General features: G+C 41.3%; 1 protein-coding gene across 1 annotated transcript in view; it reads right to left on the bottom strand.

The window, feature by feature from the left end:
• LOC109487470 (multiple epidermal growth factor-like domains protein 6) overlaps positions 1 to 19,586 on the bottom strand; it is a 120,256-nt gene that overhangs the window by 88,960 nt on the left and 11,710 nt on the right. The window contains exon 4 of the mRNA XM_019791459.1: positions 5,750 to 5,860. Within this exon, the coding sequence (XP_019647018.1) occupies positions 5,750 to 5,860 (111 nt within the window). The remainder of the gene's footprint in view (positions 1 to 5,749; positions 5,861 to 19,586) is intronic.

A 19,586-nucleotide genomic window follows, 5' to 3' on the forward strand; every position in this document is an offset into this window, starting at 1 on the left:
GCTGCAAGTGACTATGAAAAGGTTACTAGCCCTTGGATATTTCTTAGGTGTGAATGCAAAGGGACTGGTGAGGTGAGGTGAGGTGAATGCAAAGGCAAAAGTCCGTTTCAGTACATTCAAGTCAAGTACAATATAACTTTGCTACCTGTTGCCTAAGGCCACCTGCTAGGAAACTTCTTTAGATTCAAAGGCTTCTTCAAATTACATATTAGAAACACTATGCTGCAAGTGACTTTGACGAGGTGACTGGCCCTTGGATAGTTCTTAGGTCAGGTGTCAGTGTAGAGGCAAAAATCTGTTTCAGTACAAGTACATATAACTTTACAATTAAGAACGCTGGCTGTTGCCTTGGGCCACCGGCTAAGACACTGTAAGGCATCTTCGTATTACATATTAAAAACACTGTGCTGCAAGTGCCTTTGAAGAGGCCACTGGCCTTTGGATATTTCCTAGGTGTAAAGGTACAGAAAGAAACCTGATTCAGTACAACTTTACAATTAAGATTGCTGCCTGTATCCTTGGGCCACTGGCTAGGAGACTCAGGTTTCCTTGTATTCCATATTAGAAACTGTGCAGAAAGTGACAATGAAAAGGTTGCTGCCCTCTGGTAATTTGTTAGGTGTAACTGTAAGGCCAACTTGCCAGTGACAAAACCAAGACCATGTTAGCACTGTTTAACAGTGCCTGAATGAGAAACTTTGCTGTAGATTGTTATCAATCTTTTATAATTGTACTTGTTTCTTGCTTTGGTTTTTATTAATCAGTCAGAAATGTTGCTCACATTGCCGAAATCTGTGTTTTTGTCAAAATAAAGATTCTATTTCAAAATCTGAAGAAAATTTTATGTAAGTATCAGATAATTATAATCAAAGGGAACAGGTGCTTTCTGACCCTGCTACCCCTGAAGATAGTAATGGAACAGTCCAAACTAGGTTGAAAGGCTGATGCGTACAACAAACATGTAGACAAAGGAGCTTAGAGTTGTTCTCCACATTCCTTGTGTGTGGAAAGTATGAACAGGCTAATATCTCAGCTCCTCAAGCAACCTGGGGCAAACATGCTCCAACCTTTCACCTCAACAGAGTGCTGTGTGCCGGTTCGCTGGACCATTTCCGGACTTGTAAAAATGTTTAGGTTCAAGTCCCCCAAAAAACCTATAAGTCAAGAACCGATTCTGTACTTATTACAAGAAAAAACACATGTCACATATCCCTTTTCTTTCCAAACCACCTAAAATCATCTATACATGTAGATTGCAAAATGAAGAAAACATTGCCATCAGGCATCGTCAAGTGTCGGCCTCCATGTTATGTGGCCACAGTTTTGCCTAGGCAACATTGCAAGGTTGCCAACATGCAATTTTGTACATGTATATGCCATGGGTTTAGGTTCGGACTTACAAGTCCAGAACTGAACCTAAACCGCTAGACTTGAATCCAGACCTGAACCTAAATGTGGGTTTAGGTACACAGCACTAATCTTTTATGGAGCCAAAAGCCAGGAGGTGTGCCCGATAAACAAAGAAGGGCTTTTTTAAATGATATTCTGATGTTGATTATTTTTCTATTGTCCCAAAAATGTCCCAAAGTGTCTTTTTAGTTGTCACGGCCTAAATTTTAGTGGTCAGTGGCCATCGGGGCACTGTTAATTTCGAGCCCTGCTCTCATTCAGCTCTTGAGCAACCCAGGGCAAACATGCTCGAACGTTTCACCTCAGCAGCAGTTCAAGCGATTGTGGGACAGAAACACGCCGCCGAAAATAGCCCCCCTTATCACCAGGGATGCCACAAATGTTCGGCATTTCACGAGTTCTGACAAATCAACTCTGGGCCAGGGGTCACCGGTTTGTAGATTTATCTAGGGGGGAAACACGACAATAGGAGGAACGTTGAGGATAATGGAGAAACATTCTGGTCATTAGTTTCGGCATTTTGGTAGCCTCTACCAGGCACCGCGGATTGCTGAAAAATATTAGAAATTAGCCGAAATAAAGGGATAGTAAATTGGATCTTCTATGAATTCACACCTTTATTTCGGCAAATTTGTACCATTCTTCCAGCGATCCACGGTGTCTGGTAGAGGCTAGCATTTTGGACCTCACATGGATGGTTGTGTGTGTAGATGACATTTTTGTTTTACGATCGATCGAACAAGTGTTGGTCAGCAAAAATTCTCCCAGCTTGACCCACCACAGGCAGGCATAGTTCAATGTTGATAAACTGTCCATTAGTATGTTGTACGTGCAGTTTCTCACCCTCTCCTATTTTTCCATTAATTGTATTTTCATACATGTACTCAGAGCATAATTTGTTCCGACATGGTTCAAATGGTACAAATTTTGGCAGGTCATGCATCTTTTTTTCCATTTTCTTAAAATTAATCCGTGCTAATAATGACATGGTGTTCTCTGGCAATTCACATAACAAATTAACCTCATCCCTGCTTCCTAACACCTAACTCATACCAATCCGTTACCAAAAAATGCTACCTTAGCAGGCAAAAGTTAAAGTATTAATGCATTTTACAGTATTTTTTTCAAAAATTGTACATTAAGGTTTTCGGAAGCACTGTTGGGTAGGAGAAGGTTTACCATGGGCCACAAGCTGACAACTGCAGGCTGAAATCTATTACGCGAACTTGAACATGAGAGTAGTCTCACCCGGTGACAAGTTAAAACAAACCTGTAAAGCAAGCGGTCGCTATCTCTGAAACGTCTCTTAAGATAGCGGGAACGCGTCCGGCAGTTGTTTGAACGTTTGTCACGCACAGATATATCAACGTGAAATATCGTAAACCACGTTGTTACTTCCTAACACAAATAACAACATTTTGAAATATCTATCATCTGGCTTTTTTAACCCTGAAATACCAACAATTATATCAAGTCGTGTACGTCATTTGTCCAGTTGTGACGATAGTTCTTTTTACTTGAAAGAGTGAGCTAGACAATATTTCAGCATGATAATATATGTACCATGTGCAAGGTAATGTTAAATTCCTTTGCAGTGCATTGAAATACCGACAATAAAGTCAAGATAAGGGGACAGACCTTCCGCTTGTGACGTGAGTTTTGTACTTGAAAGCCTTAAACAGCTGGGAAATACTTAAGGATTAAAGTTCAAACCACAACAATTTATTTTCTTGGTTCAATAGCAAAAGAGGTCAAGATGAAGAGGGAAAAAGTGTCTTGATTGTCAGCATATTCAGTCCTAAAACTTTGAACCACTTACTAATGCAAACACCTGCAGTTTCCATGTTGATTTTGCAACCCAGCATTATCTTTCCCATATCCAAGAAACAACGAATCGAATTGGCCTGGCCTAAAATACACCTTGTGCAATATCAAATTCCTTAGAAGTACATGTAGTGTCTTCTACTACCAACAAAGACATCAAGATTGTCATTCTTCGCGGCAATGTCATACAAGACAATGGCTTCTTATCCAGGGTCGGACCCAACCACAAGCACCGTTTCCATGGCAACAGCCCTTTGCCATGGCAATGCAGAGACACAACACCGTCCTCCGAGTATTCCTTATCTGTCGCGAAGAAACCACCAACAAGCCGACGGACTCGGCTTCAAAGAGATTCCAGCTCAAACGACCGACAACAAACAAACGGTCGCTTGAGAAGTCGCCCCGGGGGAAAAGAAAGAGCGCTTAGATGACCAGACACCAGCGATAGCACTGTCTGGTCGTCACCGCGTGTTGTGCCTAGACTAAAGCCTCCCCTATCTGTCATCTCGGCTACAATTATGGGAAAACACGGCCCCGGAAAGGGCTGTGTTTAGATATGAAACAGTAGGCAAAAGTATACGGTTGAAGGGATTGGGGATGCAATATTATGGTAACGCATCTGTCTTGGAGGTGTTTGGGTTCACCTGGTAGTACTGTGAATAACTTAATGTTCGCGGTAACAAAAGTTCACTGTCTGAGGAAAATGGATATGTTCAAGGAACTATATGTTCACAGTGGCAGCAGGTGCATCAAAAAGAAAGTTGGTGAATTATTTCTTAACGGTAAGGATAAGTTTGCGGTACAGAAGTGACCACAAAAACCACAAATATACAAGTACCACAAAAAAACTGTGATTGACAGTATCGCCTATGTCTGTGCTGACAGTGCAGAAGAAGTGTTTACAGGTGCAGGCTGTATCTGTGCCTGTATCTGTGCCTGTATCTGTGCCTGTATCTGAGTTGGTCAAGTGGAAGAAACACCTTTCATGGTAACACAAGACAGCCGGCTTGCCATGTACTTTGTAGGCGCTGGTCATGTTACATGTACCCAATAGTAATACATGCAACCTAAATTCGTATCGAAGTGAAGAAGCCCCTACTATATTCAATGATAGGAAGAGCTGCATCATATTGTGAGTCTATAGATGGGAGGATGCAGGCAAAGAAATGCAGATCAACACTTGACACTAAATTCAGGAGGGCCACATTATGTTAAAATTCACGAAGACATTTGTGCAAAATTTGGCCACCTCTATCAGAAATTAACTTTCTCCCTGCTGCCTTACCCCATAAAAAATGCAAATTTGGTGCCCAAAGCTTGCCTATGCCTTATAGAATGGGGGCATTCAGGGGCTCAATCACAGACATATTGCTGTAGACAAGAGGAAAACTGCTTTTTTTCTGTCAATCTTGGCCCAAACACTTCAGAATGCCTTGCTCCAAATTGGCCTCCTCCACTCTCCTTACTGGCAGACTGCCATTGGAGGTTAGCATCAACCTTGACCCTGACTGTTTCTCCATCCATCACCTTCAGAATAAAGGACTGTAGTCGACAAGTCTTAAACTTTGTGAACTTTGACAAGAATTTGGAGCAAAGGTAAAATATGGGGTGTTGTTCTACTGTCTTTCAAGACTGACTGACAAAGATAAAATATTTGTGATTTTTTGAGAGAAATTTGTTGCAGAGCCAACTAGAAAAGTGCTGGCTAGAAATACAACCTCACCAACTGTGGGTCTTCTGATTAAGAAGCAAAGCAGATTTAAGGAATGTGGCTGTCAAAGTTTGTGGACTCTGACAAGAATTCAGAGCAAAGGTAAAATATGAGGTGTTGTTCTAGTATGTCATTCAAGACTGACTAAAAGAGAGATTATCGGTAGGAATGATTTTTTGGACAAATCTGTAGCAGAGCCAAACTACTAGAAAAGTGCTGGCTAGAAGCACAACATCACCAACTGTATTTGAATTGCCGGTCTTCTGATCCAGAAGCAAAGCTGAATAAAGGAATGTGGTCGACAAGCCAAAAAATTTGTGAACTTTACAAGAATTCAGGGCAAAGGTAAAATATGAGGTGTTGTTCTAGTATGTCTGGTGTGTGGGAGAAATTTCTAATCTACTTGCTGGCAGAGACAACTAGAAAATTCCTACCAAGGAATGCACCTCGCCAACTGTGGGTTCCAAACTCTGCCTGGATTTGAACCCTGGATCTTCTAATCCAGAAGCAAAGCAAAGCAGGATTGGTATCAACTGCATACAGACCAGTCACCACTACATACAGTTATCCCCGTCCAACACTTTATCATTAGCATAACCACCTGTAGATGCTTGAAACTTACCGTACTGACACCAGGGCCCTTTGAAGTCACTGGAGCAGGTGTAACATCAATACAATTGTCATGATTGCCAAGTTGAATAAGGGCTAGCAAATGTCAATGATGTCCTAAATAGATGACAGGTGCTATCCAAACACCTGTATCATTAATATGAGCATACATGTATGCAGGTGTTTAGGACTTACCATACTGGCACCTGGGTCCCTTGAACCCGCTGGGGCAGGTGCAAGTCTGCTGGGAGCGGTAGTTGCCGTTACACCTTCCACCGTTGAAGCACACACCACTGCTGCAGGTGGCTGTAGAGGAAATACAGAGTCAAGATGAGTATATGAACTTATAAATATTGTATTAAAGCTTGAAATAAATTCAGGTAAAAGCAATGAAATTATGACACTCACTATGTGTAATTTCAATCACTTTCTTTATTCTTATTCGTGTATTTCTTTCTGTCTTTCATCCTTTGTCTTACTCCTCTCTTTTGCTCTTTCTCCTTTTCACTCTTTCACTCATTCCTTGAAAGTTCTAACTGTTAGGAGATACAGGTGCCTTGTATTTGTAAAGCACCAGATGATATAAATGATCTATCATGCGTAAATATTCAATGGGAGATGCACGATACCAGCTTTTGTGTTTATTTCAATATGGATGATAAAAACTTTAAAATATATTTTTATCAGTTTGATATTATTCACCTCTTCTAGCTCTTCCAAGAAGGCTCACATCAAGTATGCCAAAGGGTACTATACAGTATTGCCCCCTAGACTCCAGGACTAGACAGTAGCTGTTTATATACGATCCCCTCTCTCAACACTCAGTCTTCTAGCCTGAAGACTCTCCCAAAGATAACACATTACAGTTGGACCACCGGAATCGATGTACCATCCCGCACATTTAACCCCCCAGTCTGTTGAACATGTAGCTCTACATGTCTGCTTTCGCCCTCAGGCTCTCAGTTCGCGAACTTGGCATTGAGAAAGAAAACGTCTTGGCAAGGAATGAAGGAACCAGGATGCTCGGAAGTGCTCTTCAAGAAGTCCCATGAGACAAATTACATGCTCTTGTTGGAGCCAAGAACAGGGGGAGGGTCTGCATGCCCTTTTTCGTAAGGCGTAATCAGGCCTTTTTAGACATCGTAATTCATAGGCAGCCTCCGCAAAAATCAACATTATTCGTAATAGGACATTAGCTGCAAATCGTTAAGTCGTAATCAGCTCTGAGACTTAAACTTAATTCGTAATCCGTGGCGAAAATTTTGCGTAATTCGTAATCAGTATGCCCCCATGCAGGCCCTCAGGGGGTTTTGCCAGGGAGGAATTCCAGGCTTGCCAGACAAGTTGTTATCCAGTCTTGGTGCTTGAGGCTGAGTGATGTTGGAAAAGTCGTGGCCGAGAGTCGCAGCGAGCGAGCGTGGCGTGAGCTAAGCCATGCAGGCAACCACTTGTGAAGTTCAGATAACTCTGGTCACTACAAATTTGCGCCGGGAGTTTCTCAAAGTTCAAGGGCATTGTCATGTTGGAATGTACAGTACTGAAGGAATTGTTACTCAAGCAACTGGATAGATTTTGAAAACTGTCAGTATTTTCGAGTGTGATCTACCACTTGTGAAGTTCAGATAACTCTGGTCACTACAAATTAGCCAGGGCGTTTCTCAAAGTTCAAGGGCATAATTATGCCAAAAAGCAGTTACTCAAGCAACTGGATATGATTTTGGAAAATTTTGTTTCATGAGCAACTTTACCAGTGAAAAGCCACCCAGAAAGACACAACAAACGTCAAAATTCCAAAATCATATCCAGTTGCTTGAGTAACTGCTTTTTGACGTATCGTATTACCTGGATGTCTATCCTTCATCGATGTATCAAGGGCACAATTGTCATGTTGGAATGTATGGTACAGTTTTACGATGTCCTTTTGAACAAGCATGTTTCACTTTTTGTTCTCATGTTATATTTTTGTTCTTTCAAGAATCTGAAAATATATCCAAGCCATCTTGAGTTAAACCGTTGGTTCACAGATTTGAGAACAGTAATGTTGACCTGAGAAGGGAGTCAGAGGGGAAAGTCTATACCTTGGTTCACACAGTTTCAGTGAAGGAATGTACTGGGTAATACCTCTGCTTTAACTTGATCTCTTGCTTGATTTTTACTTTGAAATGTATAAGAACCAAGACCCTCTCCGATAAATTTGCCAATAAATGCAAAGACAGTTTAAAAAGGAAGTTGTCATCTTTGTGGCATGATTTCATGTCTGAGTCCTTATAAAGTTCTCAATAAAAGACTGCGACACACACAGTCGACTGAGACAATTTGAAGTGGTTTCTCCCCCAGAAGTTGTTGTTTTTGTAATGTAGACTCCGTGTTGGAAAGCGATCCTGCGAGTACTTAAAGTTCAAAAAGGGTTCCAACAAGCCATGAAGCTCGGTCCGGCCATGGTTCAAGTATTTTGACAACAGAACTTCTCTTTATCACTTTCCGAAGACAGGTTCTAGCGTTTGTTGTGTCTTTCTGGGTGGCTTTTCGCTGCTAAAGTTGCTCGTGAAACAAAATCCGGCTTGTAATTTTGGTGCATACTTGCTATGGGTGATGAGGATACAAGGCTTGAATTACGTACAGTAAAAAGAGGCACAAATTGTAGCAGTAGCCAAAGCAAGAATGAGAGTTTGTCAAAAACTAAAACAACCCAGAGAACGTTTCGAGCAAGAACCAATAACTTTGGCATTCTTAGGACTCTGGAAAAGCAATTAGACCAATTTGTGTTTCTAACCTTGATATGTCAGACATGTAGAAAGCTCCTTCAGTCCGCTTGTCTACTAACCATTGCAGTAACCAATAGTTAGAGGTACATTTGAACCCTTGGCCTTGTGCTGCAGAAGTGGGGTCACTAACCACTACACCATAGTCCATATCAAATAGCCAGCAGTACTGTACAGTAATCTCCAAGCAGATCATATGGTGACAAGGCAGTATCCATTGGCCAGAGGAGCTTCGGTGGCTAATGGACACTCCTCTGGCCAATGGATACTGCCTTGCCACCATATTATCTGCTTGGAGATTACTGTACAATATGGCATTACAAGTCCATGCTCTAGCTATCAGCTATGGAGAACAATTGCAGCCTGCCTCAATACATCTAGCTACTCATATGCAGTGATCATAAGTGATGACACTGTAAATTCATTTATTTTTGTAGGCGCTTTATAATTATGTGGTATGACTTGGAGAGGAAAGGCGATTTTTAAATTAAACCAATTTTGAGTCACAGCAGTAATACAATGGAACCATATATTCACTGTATCATGATTTTGCGGCAGAAAGTATGGTTATGGAAATAAAACCACTGTGAACATTTCAAAACTTACAGTAGCAAGTCTGACACAATATAACCTTTCCCTGAGTCAGTGACACACTTAAGGCTTCGATGGTTCAGTCATTTCTGATCAACCGCTCCACGAATGTACGCAAAGTTCCTACATGTCTGCATGTCATCCGTAACTATCGTCATGCCCTGATTACCAACATTTCTAAGATAGTTGACACTTTGTAGAGCATTTAGGTATGTGTTGCATACAGTATAATTATACGGTATAACGTCCTTGATATGATCAAGCATAACCTATTCAGCAATGTCTACATGTCATCTGTAACTATCGTCATGCCCTGATTACCAACATTTCTAAGATAGTTGACACTTTGTAGAGCTTTTAGGTATGTGCTGCAATTACAGGTGCGGGATAGTTACTGTAAACTGATTTTAAGTTGGCGTGGACTTAAATTGGATGGGAGAGGAAAGAACACAACTGTAGTAGCAATGCAATGGAAAAACAAATGTTTGTGTCAGCAGTTCATCACTACATAAAATCAATTCCAATATTTCACAATTTACAGTATGGTGTATAACACTACCACCTGAAATTTTCCAGTTTGTGTTGCCAGTATAAAGGCAAAGAATGTCTCATAGAAAGGACAAATAGCAGAGGTCTCTTATCTAAGGAGAGCAACACCCTTCGAGCATGCTAAAAAACCCATCACACATATATTATTAATAACAGTAGGCATCCATCCCAGTATGAGTGGATCAAACCTTACAGTCAGGTCTTACACAGCTTTTACTTAACTTATGGAATGTGTACACCTTAAAGGTGGTTTACTGGTTATGCATACACACAAATATTGCTCTATGGAGCAAATGAGGTTATCTGCAACAGAGTTACCCGTATGTAGATATCATGATCAAGCATAACATATTTAGAAACGGTTAAGAACAAATGGATATCCAATGTCTCTTTCCTATTACCTATCTGCTGCAAACCTAATTAGAAAGACATGAGGTGGAATTCTTTCATCCTGACGTTTTGCAAATCTCTTTAATCTGCTAACAGAAAAATGTCTAATCTTCTGGCATTTGATTAAAGATCTGGAGACTCCAAATGCGATCAGACGGGCGGACGCTACGTGCCGACATTGATAACGGATCGACCGAATTCCAGGGAAGCACCAAGTATGCCTTCCCAAGGTCTCATGTTTCCCCTTTCCCACTGGCCGGGATTTCCTACCATCATTTCAGCTGCCCGACCCTCCTGGTCGCTAAAGGCCTGCGGTTTGCTATAAACTCAATTAAAACTCACTCACTGAACACTTGACTCTTAATGGCTTTTCCCTAGGTGGCATTTAGGTATCCTATTTCAGACTATAGGCATTGTAGATAGTGAGTAGGAGACAGGGGTTTAGACTTGCAGTATATCATGTTTATACTAGGTTTTCAAGCACCCAACTGTAAACAGCATCGAACCACTATGTACTCAAACAGACCAGATTAGCTGCACTGTTGGCGACTGCTGTATATACATACACTTCCTAAGGACCCTGCCAGAGGACTAATGAACGATTAGGTTTATACAACTTGTTGATATCAAGGTGCAGATGAGTAAACACTGTCTGGGCACTTATACGTGGGCAGACAGTGGGATTTGCCATGATCTGCTTAACTCTAATCCCTGTGTTGTGACTTCCTGCTGAATGGAAAGAAAAATTTCAAGTACCGATCGAAGAACATTTACAGGTTTTAGAAGAGTTTGCCAATTTCTTCCATAAACTATACTCTTACTCTTACTTATCACTCAAGAGCACTGAAGTTTAAAAATTCCCAAGTGTCTTCTGAAAATCTAGTCATCTGAAAATAGCCTTTCTTTCATTCTGTGTTTCCCTCTCTGTCTCTCTCTCTCCCTCTCTCACACCCTCTCTCTCCCTTCCTTTCTCCCTCTCTCTCTCCCTCTCCTTTCTCCGTCTCTCTCTCTCCCTCTCTCTCTCAGATCTCTATTTCTCTCTTTCTTTCTTCACAAAATTACCTGGTAAAGCTTTCCTTTTACTACAGGTACTTTCCTATGCAAATGTGTCAAGACACACACACACAACTCCTCCATCACACAGCAATCTTTCTGGTCTGTTTCCCAGTAGTGTTAACATGTAAGCACATACCACAGGCTCAGGTCCACTAAGTTGGGCTATGCCAAAAATGTTTTCAAGTCCAGCAAGACAGGCAAGACAACTCATGGAAAAGTCTTAGGGAAAAAGACCCTGACACATGTCTGGATTAGTCGCTTGTTGCTTCTTATCTTTCTTCAGAGATGCTGAGCTCTGGTCTTGTGTTTGAGGAGAGCCTAGAGCAAAGGAATGTGCCATACTTGTTACCTGGGTATACAGAGATTTTTGGACGTTATGTTCTATGTTGAGAACTGAGCCATCCTTTGTTGTTTTGTTTACGCAGTTTAAAGTCATAGTCTTTTCAGACTGACTGACAGTAGTAGTAGCAGTATACAGATTTTGTTTTGGGTGTTTGTTTGTATGTTTGCTTGTTTGTGTTATCAAAGTTATTTCTACATCAGGGACATTGACAGGAAATTAGCCAAATGGTTCCAGAAAAGGCTATTTCATTTCCTGTTTTCTATTTCCTGCATGCCTTATTGGAGCCAGTGGGAAAATGCATAGACAGTACTAAAAATAGTACAGACTGCCAGATATTTCAAGTTTAAAACATGCCCCAAGATTATCATTTTTGGTGCAATTCTAATCTTACATTTGCAAACTACACACCATAGGTGGACATCTGAACCCCTGCTTTGGCAAGCCATACTGACAAGAGAGCCCTAAAGGTACAAAAAATTCTTTACAACCCTCAAACTTGCGGTGGTATGTATGTCGTGACCACAAGGTCACTGTCAGTGGGTTTTTCTTGACCTTCGGCATAACTGCCCCCCCCCCCCACTTGGTATTTGCAGTGTTGACCATAATTTACAAGATCACGGTCACGGGTTACACTATAACTATGCATGTAGTGACTAACTGCTACTGACCCGGGTTCGGTATGTGTTATTTCAACATTTGGGAACCGCCGCAGCCTTTTCCTAACCTTTACCTTAACTAACCCTATCTGTGACACAATACATGAGGGCCTGCAAGGGGGGGGTCCCGATAACGCTCTACGCTGAATTCCGAAACCTCTCGATTACACTTTATAATCAATTCCAAGTGGCTACAACGCATTACGTAGAATTTAAACGGTGAATACGCTCTACGCAAAAATATTAGAGCGGTCTGTCTACGCTCTACGTTTAATTAAAACGGCCGATTACGCTCTACGGAAAAGGGCATGCGGGCCCCCATACATATTCTTACTGTGGACTCCGGATGCCAAAAGGAGGATTGGTCGTCCAACCACAAGTCTCAAAAAACTCATAGAATCTGAGGCCAGTTTACAAGGACCTGAACTTCTGTCTGCAATGACTGACAAACAGTACTGGAAACAGAACTTCTCCTGCTACACCTCGTGAAGAGGAAGACCGAAGAAGAAGATATTCTGATAATAGGGCAAATTTCTGTGTTTTTTAAACTTTTTATAATCCTAGGTTTTTCAAGTTCAACTTTGGTAAAGGTAGATTTTCAGGCAAAAAATATTGATTCTCTGTCAATTTTGAACTTCTGCAACCATCTAGCCATGAATGTATTCGGCCAAAGGCCATTGACAAGGTGACACAGGTTTTACATAATACCTATACAAAAGACGAAAGTTATTTATTCCACTTGACAAGTAATCTAGCGCTCCTAAACTGACCTGAAGTTAGTGATTTTGCACAAAGGCGTCCAGCTGGGTAGATGATGGGGGAGGCACATTAAAAGAGCACATGCAGGTATTAATTACATCATAATTGGTGTGTTTCACACCTTGACAGCATAAACTGTCTGTACAACACTCACAAAGCTCCACAGGTGGCAAGTGTAATGCACAGTCTTCAAACAGAAGAGAGATGCTCAGATATGTCTTGGCTTTCAACCCATCAATTTAAATCTCACAATGCACCTTCTATTTACTAACTTTAGACACATATATGGCATGTTATAGTTATACAGTGGTTACACTTAATAAGTAACTATGCTCTTCAGATTCAGAATACTGGGTGCCCTAGTGTTGACATTTGAAAAGTTTCAAAGGTAATTTTTTAGTTGCAAACACTGTAATTTCACATGTCTGACCTTAGAAGACAATAAACATTATTACAGGCCTTTGTGGTGTAAACTACAATCATTAGTTAGTATGAGACCAGACAAGTTGCTTTTGAAGTCTGAAACTCCTTTGTCCTTGTCATGCAATTGTAGGATATATCATTTCTGAGACCCCAAGGAAGAAAACAGGCATTAGCGTATCAGCAGAAAATACTGAACCTGTACCAAGCCCGTACATGTAGTGTATTGTGCATAACATTTTGGCAGAACGCCTTGTTTAAGTATGACATCCGTCTGTAGTTTTCAAATGTTGTGTCGGAAAAGATACTGTCAACTATGGGCACAACTCTAGTAATACTACAAACAAGGAAAACCGTGAAAAATCCAGGTTTCACACAGGTGCAACTTACATTCTGCAACCTGCTACAGGCATCTGCATTGGCCTCGCCCAACAAAACTTTTCCAGAACTTTTCAATTTTCTCTAAAACCGCCCAATATTAGAAACAGGATATGAGCCTGCACAGACCCCACCACACACAGATCCCTGACTCCAAACCTGTGTCTTTATCTTCCCCACAACAAAAGGGTGATTCACACATGATGTCTGCTCAAATAAATTCATTCCATCACCCCAAATTATGAGAGATCTGGGCAGGTGATAGTGAGGCAGACCCTGTAATTTCACTGATAGCAGGGACAGGAGATATCCTCACTCACAATGGAGGGCTTCTTACTTCACTTAGGTAAGAATGTAGAGAAACTGCTGAGTGTTGGTATCTTTTAGCCTCTGTTGTGGGGAATGAAAAAAAGGGGAAGGAAAAAAAGGTGTTGGCTAGAGCCCTGCTTTACAGTACAGTTGGCTAGCCTCCGTAGCAGGCTTATAGAACTGGGGGTTTGGTGGTCAAACAGGTAATTCAACCAGGCCAGCTATGCTGTCTAAGTGCAATCAGAGAATAAAACATAAAAGATCTCAAAGACCCCCGAAGACCCCCAAAAGTCCAAAACCCCCAGTTTTTGGCATACTATGGAGGCTAACAGTTGTCAAAGAATTGATATCAATATCACAACACTGCCCAGAGCAAGGCATGGTGAAAAGCTCTTTTACGGGTGGCATCCTTCCAAACAAATAACTCCAGGACTTAGCAAAATACGAGCTGGGCAGAGGGCAAGGGTTCTCCCCTGTCCCCATCTGAACTGAACCATTTGTCAAAACACCACAGGGCCTCTAACTACTCATGATTTATGGCCTATGACAGTTCTATATAAAGTTTGAATCAACCAATGTCTTTCTAAAAATTTATTCCCTTCTTCCTGAGGCTACATTCTACTTATTGCGAGAAAATCTATTCACATTTATCTACACTTGCTATCCTGTACACGAACGCAAAAGAAATAAACACTTGTGAAAACTAGCTAGTTCAGCATTTTCGAGGGTGGCAGCCTTTGAAAATAACTCGCATCAGGACTTCACAAAATACGAGCTGAGTTCCTGTCCCCAACTGAACCAAACCATTTGTCACAACACTGCAGGCTGTACTCTGTCCTCTCGTTATTTATGGCCCATGATGGTGCAGTAATGTTTGAATGTCTTTCTCTCTCTAAAATATACTCGCTTCTTCCACATTCTACCTACTGAAAGATCTAGACAATCTTTTTACTTTACTTTATTAAAAATTTCTTTATTTTCTATCCTGTAGATGCATGGATGTAAGACAAATAACCTTACACCTTAGCACCTTAGTTCCTCCAGTGCCTATTTCAAGACAAATAAACAAAGGCAAAAATGAGCTGGTTCAGCGTTTTGGAGGGTAGCATCCTTCGAAATACATTACTTTTTTTATTATTAGCTGAGTTCAGGGCAAGTATTTCTTTCTTCTGTTCCCCAACTGAACCGAACCATTTGTCACAACACTACTCTGTCCCTACATAATTTATGGCCCAGGCCTGGGCAAAGTTTGGTGCTATCTGCTGGGTTCTGAGGGACCCCTGCTAGTCACCACTAGACTCCTTTTGCAGGCTAAATAAACAGCAGAAAACGGCCTAAAAAGAGAAAGTGGCCGGCCAGAGAAGCTCCATTTTGCCTACCGACCACCTTTTCTGGCCGATGACCACTTTCTTCGGCCAATTATATCCCCGTTTTAGGTCAATTTCTACTATTTATGTAGCCTGCAAAAGGTAGCCTGGGTTCCAAACACACTGGACACTGAGATACTTTGAGATTTAACATCATAACACAGAGATTCAGTGAGCTCACTGAGATACTTTGTGTCCAGTGTGCTATGGTTTTGAAACCCAGGCTAGCAAAAGGACTCTGGAGGAGACTAGACCCCTGCCTGGCTGAGGCCTGTCACCCCACATAGCGGCCGCCTGGGATCAGCTTGCAGAGGTTTGTTTGAAGTTGGGGAGTTTGTTGACTCAGTGAGTTCTGGAGAACCCTATCAAGTGAGGGTGCAGAGTGCTGGCTACCCAGGGTTTCTCCTGGAAATGGGAATGGCAAACAGAAACAAACACCGAGAACACTAACAGAACTTTAAGCTTCGTATGCCCTTTTCGTGGCTAACAATTATGGCAAAATTTGCAAAATACTTACAGTTGATAGCTAGCCTGGTATCCAAACATTTTGTATAGCTGCCTAGTCTCTTTCTCAGTTTCTGGTCTCTGGACTTGATAGGTACAAGCTGCGTGAGGAAGTGATTAATTTTTGAGCTCTTGGTTTGTACTTTTTATTGGACTCCTTTGCTGGTCGACAGATCACAGAAGTTATATTCGTAACAAATGGAAAGCTATAGCATAACTTTTAGAAAACTTCGCCTTCGAACATCTGCTTTGAGATTGCTCTACTCTATTCCAATTTGCCAACAATACTTGTAGGAGGTTCAGTTAGCCACCACAGCCTAGTCCTCAGATGAATAGAGTTTGGCTGAGTTTTTCTACAATATTAATCTCCTGGAAACTACTGTTAGAAACTTGAGATGGCCAATAGACAGACAGTCCCAGCTGGAGATTTGGCCTTGGACTTGGAGTTCAGATTTGAGGTTAGAGGCCAGGAAGGTTGTAATTCCTGTAACACCACACACTTCACCCTGTATTTACTGCTATGACTACACATTCTTAACTGAAGTGGTCCTGCTGGGCCCATATTTTATCTTTATCTTAAATGTGATGTACTGTACTTATGTTTGGGAATTCCACTTCAGCCACTGTGAGTCTAGCTATTTTCTCAATGCTGGAGGCATTTACCAGGGTTTTTTTCTCCAACATACAGTTTTATATTTAGTATCAAAGTCATCATTAAAGTTTTCATGACTTAAATTATCCATTAAATCAAGACAATCTATACTTTCAAAATATTAGAAAGTGTCTAAGCTGGGACGTTTCATTGCTGGCAACTTTTAAAAGCTGAAATATTTTCATCATAATTTCAAGTTTGCTCAGTGTCTTTTGCAGATATTTCTAGAGTTGATTGTCCTCAAGGTATTTCATACAACTTTTTGTGCTAGTTGCCAGCAGAACACATTATTACTCGAAGGACACTACACCAAACTGATTTACTATCTGGATTCTAGACTTGATTTACCATTTAATAAATATCTAGTAGCAGGTTTGTGGTGATGGATTGTTTCGAAACCCACCACTTACTGCCCTGTTAGACAGATTTAAAGAAGATGACGATTTATTTGAAAACAAACACAACTGTTCCGATATCCCCCCTGCCAGTGCGAGACATAAAACACATGTTTGGAAGCATCGGACATAATTCTGGGACAACGCTAGACGGTCAACCTGAAAGGGCTCTAGCCAGCTCAAAATTTTTTTCTGCCAGCCCCATTTCAGTGAGACTACTTTGTGTCCAGTGTGCTATGGGTTTGGAACCCAGGCTAGCTGGCTAGAGGCCTGTCTGGAACATCGCCAAAGGACCGACCCGTGAGGTTGCACGTGTTTACGTTCGGACACCGCTTTCGAAGCGTCGCACGCCGCCGCGATTGTCACAGGAGTAAGAAAGCACAGGCATTCCGAGTCCTTGTCGCCCTTTGTGGTCGCACTTTGCGGTGTGTACTCAGCGATAGCAGTGTTTATTTGTGACATGGTGTGTATATCAGTTCACAAGGCACACAGGGTGAGAACTTGGTAGCCTCCATAGCATGCCAAAAACTATGGGTTTTCGGGGTCTTCAGGGTCTTTGGGAGCTTTTATGTGCTATTTTCTGATTGCATATAGACAACATAGCCGGCCTGGTTGAATTACCCCCGTTTTAGAACTGGGCTAATCAGAAAACAGCCGAAGACCACCAACCCCCCAGTTCTATAAGCCTGCTGCGGAGGTTAAGAACTTGGTAGGATCGAGACACTGCGTCTGCGATGTGTTGTAGAATTTGTTTAAGTTGGCAGAGACTTAATTTTGCGGTAGGATGGCAAAGAAGGGTTCGTTGAGAGGCCAAAGAAAAAACTAATTCAAGCAGACTTTTACAGAATACAGAATACATTTGGTACATTTTCTTTAAAAACTGCATTTTCGTGGGAATGAACTTTCAAAGCAAAGGCCCATTAGTCTTTCTAATTATTGAAAAGAGCAAGGACGTTTTTAAGTTTCAGTAATAAATCACTTGCAAAGTTAGTTTATTTATTTGGCTTTATTTATTATACTTGTAAGTCGCCCTAGAACAACTGGAAACCCCAGTAGTTTCTGTTTATTTATAACGTATTTTGTTGGTCCGTTTGTTTGTTGTATTTGTCTGGATAAAACAAACCCAAAATAAACAAGACAATTAAAAGCATCCTGTACATGAATTTGCCACGCTATCTGATAGCTTTTGAAATATTTGCTTCTTATATATGTTTCAGAACAATCTCTCTCTCTTGGATGTCCATCGCGAAGCGATGATGACGTCAATGGCGTCTTAGGTGTGATCGCAGCCCAAATGCTGAAGCACAGGTACGTCCGCATACTGGGCATACGACGGTGGCGCTGGGGTCGGGTCTCCTTCCCTTCAGAACAATAAACTGAAACAAATGGTACAATGTGGCAGCTTGTCCTTGTCTTTGCAAAGCTGTTCCACTATCATACTGTTATGGCACTACAGCTGTACTATTATGGTACTAGCTACTACATTGAGACCACCAGTGACTTCAAAAACAAACAATCCTTTATGTCTCTGTCTCGGTCAAGATCAAAGCAAACTCAGTCTATAATTGCTCTGCGTTTCACCTCCTTTAGCTAGTACATCTGGTTTAGATACAGAACAGGGTACCACAAAATTAGGAGTAGGCTTGTCAAGGGATATTTCTAATTTGGAAACTTGCAGGGGGCGGTTTATAAGGAAGCTGTTCACAAGGGAAAGGAGGAGTTTGATGCTAATTAAACACATGTACAAGCAGGGGGGTGGGGATTAAGTGAAAGGGATAGGACCCCCCTCTGAACAACACGTCATACTGTAAATCAACAAATATTTGCTGTGGTTTTAAAATTGGAGTTTACGCAGTGGCCTGTCTGTTGGTATTACACTGAAAGATTCACGCAAATGTTCTCTGCTCCGATTCCTGGTATCAAAAGGAAGTGCAGACTCTATCTCTATGCAAGCCTAGGGTCCGATCCTATCTTTAGATGCAGAGTCTGTTTCGTCTTTACAAGAGGAAAGAGACTGATCAGCCAAAATAGGAACCAAACTTTTCACCTGCCTAAAAAGTCTTCATATGAAAACAGAAAATCAAAATACACTCCCCACTGACCGCTCGGCCAATGGATACTGCCTTGCCACCATATGATCTGCTTGGAGATTTCATTTTAGTGTAACAGTGGGGTTTAAAAAAAGGGGGAGTAGTGTAACAGTGCTAACTGACCATGCTAAATGGTCGTGCGACCTTTTAGTGTAGTGGTTAGCGTTGGTGACCGCCAAGCGGACAACTCGGGTTCGATTCCCGGTTGTGGCCTGCTCGCCCCTTTCGGTTTTTACATTAGCACAGTGTCTCCCCACTTCCCTTTACTACTGCACATGTAGCCCGATGTTGAATGATGAGACAGAAATGATAACCTAAACGCCGGGTGTCTTTCACTGCTGCAGTAGATATACAACGGATCAAATAACACACACAATACTGTTGATTCCAGCATGGCTGAAATAGGGGTTTGGAATCACATATTCTTGGAAAGCTTTATGACTCAATATGAGGGTATAAAAGGGGTTAAGCTGTCAAATATCCAAGGACATGGACTGGAAGAAGAGCTTTAGAGGGTTCAAAGAATTACCAATCCCAAGAATGATTTATGTGAGTTGATAAAATTATACAATAACGGAAAGATATGTAATCATACATTAGAAAGGTTAAAATGAGGTTTGTATAATTATAAATGCCAAGAATGTTAGAGAGAGGCTTTATATAATTATACAAAGCCGAGAGGCTACATGATTATACATTAGTGAAGTTCATATAATGATGTTTGTAAATGCATTATTATACATTCTGGAAGTGAGTAGTAGTGTTTTTCAGCTAATCACAAATTCAAGAATTCGCACAACCTTGAACTCTC

This window comes from Branchiostoma belcheri, unplaced genomic scaffold, assembly GCF_001625305.1.
Source record: "Branchiostoma belcheri isolate BF01 breed outbred unplaced genomic scaffold, Haploidv18h27 scaffold89, whole genome shotgun sequence".
NCBI lineage: Eukaryota > Metazoa > Chordata > Leptocardii > Amphioxiformes > Branchiostomatidae > Branchiostoma > Branchiostoma belcheri.